Source organism: Anarhichas minor, unplaced genomic scaffold, assembly GCF_050575085.1.
Source record: "Anarhichas minor isolate MPS153535 unplaced genomic scaffold, ASM5057508v1 ptg000055l, whole genome shotgun sequence".
NCBI classification, from domain to species: Eukaryota; Metazoa; Chordata; class Actinopteri; order Perciformes; family Anarhichadidae; genus Anarhichas; species Anarhichas minor.
Window position 1 is genome coordinate 5732501 of NW_027466501.1, and position 9238 is coordinate 5741738.

The 9238-nt window shown below is 47.7% G+C and overlaps 1 protein-coding gene across 5 annotated transcripts in view; it reads right to left on the bottom strand.

The window, feature by feature from the left end:
- The window catches only part of plekha5 (pleckstrin homology domain containing, family A member 5), a 196646-nt gene extending 191413 nt beyond the window's left edge, over nucleotides 1–5233 (bottom strand). For all 5 annotated transcript variants that reach the window (XM_076076088.1, XM_076076093.1, XM_076076089.1 and 2 more), the window contains exons 1-3: nucleotides 5105–5233; nucleotides 4906–4982; nucleotides 4081–4138 (exon numbers count right to left, since the gene is read on the bottom strand). In XM_076076088.1, the coding sequence (XP_075932203.1) occupies nucleotides 4081–4138; nucleotides 4906–4982; nucleotides 5105–5196 (227 nt within the window). In that variant the 5' untranslated portion in view covers nucleotides 5197–5233. The remainder of the gene's footprint in view (nucleotides 1–4080; nucleotides 4139–4905; nucleotides 4983–5104) is intronic.
- Nucleotides 5234–9238: the final 4005 nt, after the last annotated feature.

Sequence of the window (9238 nt, forward strand, 5' to 3'; positions counted from 1 at the left end):
TAGAACCTTTCAGATCACTCTTTGACAAACCTTTGCACTGAGTGCTTCTGAGGTGACATATGAAACCAATCCAACGTTTTCTTCTTCCATTTGTGAGCAACAGTAGCATACAACAACCCAAAGCTACAGTACATTATACCACTAATACGGCACAAAAGCAGCTCTGTGGATCTACTGTTTCACATCAAACTAAGTGGAAGTGAGAGTCACATGTTCATCATTTCCATATTTTGTAGAATTTGATGTTTACAGCACAAGAAGCAACCACAACAGCTGAGTGGTGAAAACAATGTGGAAGTTGCAGTTCCTCTAATAGCTCATAGATGTTCCACAATAATCGGACTACATGGAAATGAAAGAGAAGACCGCCATGTGCAATCTTTCAGTACTTCTTATCAGAGTCCAGTCTGCACACCGAAAGTCAAGTTGCTACAGCGTCACCAAATATAAGCTGCTAGCCCCCATCAGCTCATTGACCCGAAGAGCATGAGTTATATTCACTAAAGAACGTTGAACTGACTAAAAACACTTCATCGATCACTTCTGGAAAATTGAGGATATTGCTGGTGATGATTTTTCATTTTTTAGAGGGATGATGTCAAAGCTTTATTGGAAAACCTAAATGGAAGCTGTGGATGTAAAAAAGGAGATTCGGTACTGCCCAGGTAGCGACTGCGCCACAAGCCTGTAAATAGAGGTGAGGAGCCAAAAGGCTGGTAGCTGTTGTTCCATTGATAAAATATCAAGGCTTAAAAGGGCTACATTTAGGAGGGTGTTTCTATTGATTGACATGTGTCTCACTATGAATGACACTCTTTTGTGCAATGCAGCATTGAGCAGTAACGCCCAAATGGGTGACATGAGTTCCTTTGTGCTGTAAACAGGTTTTCATTTCATTGAGACATGCTGGGCCTTGTTCACCTAAGTGAAAGTGAGCAATATTCTAAAACGATAAATGAGAAGCTGCCATGTTTCATACCAAGCCAAAGCGTCTTTGACATGCTTTGGGGGAGTGCAGGAGCAATTACTAGCTATACAGAGCGTCACACCTTAGTAGGACTTTCAGGTTTTGGTAATCACAGAAAGATGTTTTTAGGAAGACATGGCAGCAGCCCTGAACACGGAGTGCAACCACTCAACTGGAAATATGTCTAAGTGCTCCATGTTTCAGTTCTCCCTGAAACAGCAGTGGTTTGGGCTGAAGATGCAGTCGTCACAGAGCAGAAACCAAAGGCCAGCAGTGTCTCTTCCTCATATTCCACTGGACCTTTGCACGCTCTGAACTCAGGATTGCGTCAATGTTGAATCAGTGTGGTTTCAAACCAAATGCTTAGTCTAAAGTGTTGCCAAGTGATGACATTTCATCATCTGATTCTGTTTACTCCAGAGTGGACATTATAACAGCAAAGCAACACGTCGGCAACTCGTGTAAAGAGGAATCCGCACAGGCTTTACAATGCAACCGAGGATAGGAACATATTCCAAATGGACGCTTGAAGATCAAACAAAGACAGGAGAAGTTTGACCCCCACCCTGAAGGGTTTAGCCTGGGGAGTGACCGCCTGTCAACCGCCGTTCAGAGGGCAGCAGTGTCCTGGTGTAGAAGAGCCAGGATTACAATAATGAGCTGGTAGAAGAGTGACTGAGCAGGAATTTGGGAGGAATTTGAAGGATTTGAAGAAGTGATGATGATGCAATTTTGCTCAGGGAATATGAGACTGGGACCAATTGTTCACAGTCAAATGCTGCTCATTGTATTCAAGACTGAGAATGTGGTAGCATGCATCCTTAGCCTGCAGTCCAGTGTGAGTCAGACAATCCCAGAGGAGCACCAGTGGCTGTCCGATCACACCTAACGTCCTCTATCAATGCCCATCCTCACTGTCACTAGATGCACACTCTGTTACTAAAATGTGTCACGAATGACAAATTCTGACCACTTTCCCCCCGAATCACAAGTCCTGTAGTTTGACTATGTTCAGAGAATAAGAACATATTTGTGTTCCACCAAACGACCAGAGAGGAGGCTTGTGCTAGTTTTCTGGAACATTGATGAGATGGTCCATCAATTTGGTCAGAGAAGCATCATTTACGTTCACTCGACACCAGAGCTGCCAGACATGTATTTTGGAATGTAACCCTATAACAAGAAGCAATGTCTGCTTGTGGAGCACAGGTCCAGTCCAGATTGGGGTTGTGTTGTTGCATAAGGCTTTGGGCTTGGATCAGTGTGAAGAGAGAACTGATGTGTTGCATTATCCTGGAAAACAAACAATCACTGCTAGATGAAATAAAGCAAAACTATACCTTCGGCTTTCAGTTTGGGTTCTCAAACAGGTTCAGTGGGCTCAGGTCTGAAGCAGCAGCTTCACTGCATGTTAAATAAGTTTTGGTAATTTCATTGATTGCAAACTTGTTGAGGGAATTAGCACCAGTTAAGTAAAACACCAACTAAGATGATTATTACTGCATTATTGTGCAACTATGTGGCCCTGTGTGACAACTAATATTGCTTTTATTTGACGTTACTTTGTGCCCACATGGTACATTCTCCTCATCAAACCAGCATCATGTAGAAAAGCTGGGGCTTTATTCCAGCAGAGAAGTGCTGGTCTCTGGCTCTACCGTGAAGCTGTCTAGGCCGATGACTGCTGTTTGCACGGCAGTTAATGAGAACTTCGGGCCAAAGGTTGTGGGGGGGCAGTGCTGACGTTTTTTTGCCCGTGGCCCTCTGACATTGTTAATCCTGCCATGTCAGTCCCCACTGCTGTAGACAATGTCATGCCTCCCTAACTGCCTCTGAACGGGCCCTGTTGTGATCCCAGCGTGTTCTCAATGTGTCCTGGCTGCATTCACAGCTGTCCACTGTCAGCCTCTCCTTCAGGTGACTGTCTGTGTTTGAACACGTGGAACTCTTCTTGTATATTTACATGTCCCTGTGCATGCATGCATACACACCGAGTGTGCATGTGCACATTCTGCATGCATTCATTCATACATACCAATGAGCAGCGGTTCTGCGCTATTTATAGAGCAGCTATATTAGCTCACCATATGTGTCAGCTGCTGCTCTCAAAATGGCCTCAGAATGCACGAGTAACAGCAGGAAGACTAGGTGGGAAAGTAGGTAGAAAGGTAGAGAGAGAGAGAAAGGTAGAGAGAGAGAGAGAGAGAGAGAGAGAGAGAGAGAGAGAGAGAGAGAGAGAGAGAGAGAGAGAGAGAGAGAGACACAGACAGACTGGGAGCTGCAGGGCATTTTTGTTGTCTAACAGGTCCACAAAATATACACATACCCAAATGTGCACATGGAACTGGAGTTGCTAATAGCACTGGAGAGGTTAAACACACACACACACACACACACACACACACACACACACACACACACACACACACACACACACACACACACACACACACACACACACACACACACACACACACACACACACACACACACACACACACACACACACACACACACACACACGTGCAGAACCCCAACAAGTAGAGCCTGTTCAGCACAGCAGAGCAACGTCTGAGTCACACTTGCTTGTCAAACTTGTGTCCCACTGACAGCGAGGACTTGTTCCTGAGCAAATCCCTCTACTGGAATGTGTGTGTATGTGTGTGTGTTAGGACGAGGAGAGAGAGACTAAGAGAGGGGGGGGAGGGGGAGAGAGAGAGGTGAAGGGCAAGAGCACAACTGATTGAAGCAGTAAGCCTCAACAGCAGGGAGAAAAAGTCAAGGATATGGAGCTATCCATTCACATTGTGTGTGTGTGTGTGTGTGTGTGTGTGTGTGTGTGTGTGTGTGTGTGTCTGTGTTTATACGCATGTATGTGTGCGTTACAAAACGAGCAAACAGAGATATTAATGAATTCCTCCAGCAGGGCAGAGCGGCAGAGAGGTGGGCGTTGATGAGAGCTGAGGGAAATCTCTGTGCCTGCCGACCAAACAAAGCAGCCCCTCACCGCCTGAGACGGACACTCAGACTGCCTCTCTCCCTCTCTGCATCCAGCAGCCTCTTCCTGTCTCTCTCTCTCTCTCTCTTTTCCATCACCATGCATTCCAACTCACTTGATGAAGCAGCGAGCTCCCTCGAATGTGTATCCTTCCTCCCATCCTGTTGGTAAATCTGTGAGGACAGGGGAGGGGATGAGAAAACACAAGATGCAGAAACATAAGCAGCTGTGCAGAGACACAAGCTGATTACACACACACACACACACACACACACACACACACACAGCAATGCAGTGTCTGGACTACAAATAGCTCGTTTGGATTGTGCCCTTTAACGTCATCTGCGCCCCCTCCCCAATAACCAGAGCAGATACTGTAGCTCCTCAATCCTTCAGTCTATACGTGCACTGCTCAGCCTCCAGCTGTTTGAACACACTTCTGATCTGCATGTGATGATGCCTCCCCACCCGTCACCCCTCTGTGTCTTGTATTTTGGAATATCGGCTGTGCAGCAACACACTACGCTGTTGTTGAAGCAGCCTCGGTGGCTGTACGTGTTCACAAACACTGTGTGTCTGCAGCCGAGCGCCGTTCACTGGGAAATATGTCAAACGCCACTGCAGGGAATCGGCTCCGTAATCGGCTCACGCCTACGTGACGGAACTTTTAAAAAGTGTGTCGCAAAGTGTCCAGGTGGAGCGAGCAGGAGGGGGGGGGTCGTGCGTAATGGTCCGCCAGAGGAGAGCAGAGAGGGAGCGGAGCAGAGGAGGCTGTTGCTCTGCTGCAGAGAGAACAAATCTCCCCTCATCGTCTTCCGCCGCTCTCTCCGCAACTTGTCGCCCTTTTTCTCCACCGTGACGCGTGGACAACCTTTCCCAGGTGCTGCGCGTGTGCGCGTGTTTTCGCAGATGAAGAACAACATATTCTCTGATCGTTTACCTGGAGTTTTTCTGTGCCCCGTGATTACAGCCTCTCCAGTAACTGGATGCAGCCAGGTTGTGCTCTTTGCTTCTTCGCTGTTGGTGGAAGAAAACGGGGAAAAGGTGAACAGAGAACCCAAAAAAAGACAAACAGGAAAAATGCGTCGGAGACATAAGCAGTGCGCATCCATAAATCCATGTGTCCGCGTCATATTTACTTGATGAAGAATATGCGTCCATCCCGAGTCACCCCATAACTCCAAGAAGAGGGGAGGCAGGAGAGCCAGTCCGGCTTAGGATCCGCCGCCATGTCTAGCTGAGAGCTCTACTGCTCTGGGTTACTACACACAAGGGCTGGAGTGCGCGGTGCCGTGCCAAGCGCGCGCACGCACAATCCCTTGCGCGCTCTTACAAGAGATGGGAGCGCGCTTCGAGGATAAAGACACAAGTAATGATTTTCTGCCACGTGAGGGCAGGCAGTGGGCTCATTTTTTTTGTCAGACGGTTTTATGGTTGTGTGTGACTACATAATAAACGTGCCCTAACATGTATACATATATACATATATAACATATATATATATATATATATATATATATATATTACATGTATATATATATATATATATATATATATATATATATATATATATATATATATATATATATATATATATATATATATATATATATATATATATATATATATATATATATATATATATATATATATCAGTGGTGGGCTGTCAGGGCCTACTAAGCCTTCTCTGCTGGCCTAAACAGAGTCGCAAAGTTATAGCTATTTTATAATTCTATAATTTTTCTTAAATACACTACATGTATTATAATTTATAAAAATATTTTCCCCATTATCTTATTTTCTCATTGCACAGCTACTGTCTTCCTCAGTTGATCTGCTTCCAGTGCAGCTTGTTTTAAGTAGAGCTTTTATCCAATCAGATCTCACCTCTGTGTCTCTAGGTAAGAAGAGAGGCCCGATGCCTGCAGACTCACAAGTGCATCCATGTGCAGTTTAAGTGAATGGGGACGATATTGTTGATTGTCATAGTCTTCAACCAATCAGATCTTTAGTTTGACATGTTGGGCGTATTCTTTGACGTGCCGGTGGTACCCAGGTAGCCTGCTAAGTACGTCTGCATTAACGTGCGCTGTGATTGGTCAGTGGGCCAGTGTGACTTTTGTCAAACAGAAAGCTAGCTAGCAGATCTTAGTGTTTAGTAAGAGTTCAGGTTGAAACATATGTAAGAGAAGTTATGACATTTTTAGCATTTTGCTTGCTGTAGATTCTTTTTTTTTACCTAGCTTTGTTTTTTTAACACTCAATGGCTGAAGGAGGAGAAATGGATTTGGGAGTTACTGACTTTGTTAACAAAGAAAGGAGGATGGACTTTGTCTTTAAGTGAAGGCAGCTTTGGAAAGTGAAGTGCTTTTGTTTTTACATCTGCAGTAGCGTTACTACTGTGTTCATTTGTCTATCATGTCGTTTTTATGAATAATATGAATGGCTCGTGCTCAGGCTTTGCCTTGTGTGTTCTTTGTGTGTTTTTCTGTAGCTCCTCACTCTACCTGTCGGCCACTCCCTCAGCACCAGTCTAACTCAGCCCCTCCCTCAGCACCAGTCCAACTCCCTTCACCTGTCCCTGATCACTAATCAAGCAGTCCCTCATCAGCACAACTCTCCTTACCTGTTCTAGTCACTATTTAAACCCCTGTCTCTCAGTCACTCACTGCCAGGTCATTGTTTGTGTTCATGTCTACCCGCCCGTTTTTGCTCGTCCTGTTCCCGGTTTCCCCATCTGCCTGCCCTGCCTCGTTTCCCGCTGGATTTTCCCCCTCGTCTCTTGTCTTGTGCTTGGACTCCCTGTTGTGTGGTAAATATTCCTTTTTGTGTTGAATAAAACGCCTGCTTCACGCTACTCTGCCTGGTCTGCGTTTGAGTCCTCCATCATGCCCCGTGACAGAATGACCTGGCCCAGAATGGACTCAGCAGACCACGGTTTGGAGTGCCGTCTCCCCGAGTGGTACATGGGAACCCGCCTGGCCTTTGGAGGGCCTCGGAGTGTCCGGAAGGCAGACCGTGACCTGATGGACATCCCTCTCAACCCTCGTAGGAGGCAAAGGCAGAGGAAGGGTCAGATTCCCGCTCCCGCTGGGCCGCAGCGGTCCCCCGCTCCCGCTGGGCCGCAGCGTTCCCCTGTTCCCGTCCCCGCTGGGCCGCAGCTAACTCCAGCTTCCCGTGTCCTGTCGGCGGTCCGACCGACTCCAGCTTCCCGTGTCCTGTCGGCGGTCCGGCCGACTCTAGCTCCCCGTGTCCTGTCGGCGGTCCGGCCGACTCTAGCTCCCCGTTTCCTGTCGGCGGTCCGGCCGACTCCAGCTCCCCGTGTCCTGTCGGCGGTCCGGCCGACTCCAGCTCCCCGTGTCCTGTCGGCGGTCCGGCCGACTCCAGCTCCCCGTGTCCTGTCGGCGGTCCGGCCGACTCCAGCTCCCCGTGTCCTGTCGGCGGTCCGGCCGACTCCAGCTTCCCGTGTACTGTCGGTGGTCCGGCCGACTCCAGCTCCCCGTGTCCTGTCGGCGGTCTGGCCGACTCCAGCTCCCTGTGTCCTGTCGGCGGTCCGGCCGACTCCAGCCGCTGCCTCAGAGCCGCAGCTATCCCCGGACCCGGCCGCCGCCGCCTCAGAGCAGCAGCCATCCCCGGACCCGGCCGCCGCCGCCTCAGAGCAGCAGCTATCCCCGGACCCGGCCGCCGCCGCCTCAGAGCAGCAGCTATCCCCGGACCCGGCCGCCGCCGCCTCAGAGCAGCAGCTATCCCCGGACCCGGCCGCCGCCGCCTCAGAGCAGCAGCTATCCCCGGACCCGGCCGCCGCATGCATTGTCCGTTAATGACGAAGCATCCCGTCATCGCGGGGTTAGGGTCGGACATTTGATTCTCTGTTTGGGCTTTTGTTTTCTTTAACAAAGCAAGAATGATGGTCTGGAGAAATGGGGATTGTGTGGTGATTGCTTTCGCCCTGTTTGAATCAGTAGGGAACAGCTAAATGCTGCGGGGAGAGTTTGTAGATTGTGTGCTGCTGTTGTTTCCCCGCTAAGCTAGTTTAGCTTAGCCTCCCTGTACACACGTGCGCGGCCTCAGCTGTTTTTTGTTATTGTTCCGGGTTCAGAGGTCACAGCCTGTTGTCTCCTACGTGAGCGCAGTCCACCAAAAACATATTTCCCACAATTTAAGCTTCTGCATTTTCCAAATGCACTAGTATTATTCAAACGTATTGTTCTGTTCGTAAGCCTCGTACCGAACGGTTTAATACGAATACATGTATTGTTACGCCCCTAATAACCTGTAGCTGTGGCGTCATAATGAGGTTATTAGGAGGTGGCTCAACTGTAGTAGGATAGCACTGAAGGCCCAGGTATAAAATGCACGGCCCGTCACTGATTGAGCCTTTGTGATCAAAATCACCTGCTCCTGTTCAAACATGTCACTGAGTTTAACTGTATTATTTAGAAGCATCCATGGTTCTGCACCACATTTATTCAGGTCCTTCATTTGATTTCTCACTGCTCTGTATAGTCATGTACTGATGTGTCTCTTTAAAAGGGATCACGGTATTATGCTCTTCTTAATGAAGAAAATGTAGCACAGTTCTTCTTAAATTCAACAGTATTCATACTTAGCATATCTTCAGTCAGAGCTGACTAATTACAAAAACCCCTTCTCAGCAGCCAATCAGCAAAATCCTTCAAAAGAACCGCCGGTTTAATCCTCAGACCCCACTTTTCTGCAGCAAAGCTCTAATGGGAGCTCATGACAGTGCTAATGTTCAGTAATGAAATATGGATCAGTCGCATGGGAGGTCACACCATGCTCAGCTGGCTGGAAAACCCCCCCGCCACCCAAACGCACCCCCCCCCCCATCTTCCTAATGATGCTTAACAAAGCACACACATGTTGAGTCATGAATAGCTCACACACACACACACACACACACACACACACACACACACACACACACACACACACACACACACAGAGGTCAAATGGCCTCCCACTCAAAGTCCTACCAAACACTGTAAATGTTACACATGTTAGTCAGGATCTGCTATCATTCTCCTTTACTGTTACTGTCAAGTCTCCATCCAAATTGAGTGCAAATGTAAACACATTTCTGGTGTACTGGCAATAGAAAATGTTCCTTAATATTAAATCCCATCCATGACTGTTACATAAATGTTAGAAGTTGGGCACATAGAGATAAACAGTTATTTCTCCAGTCAGGAATCACTAAACCACAGCAGAAGAAGAGAACTCAACTCGATGAGGTCATTAAAAGAGCTCCA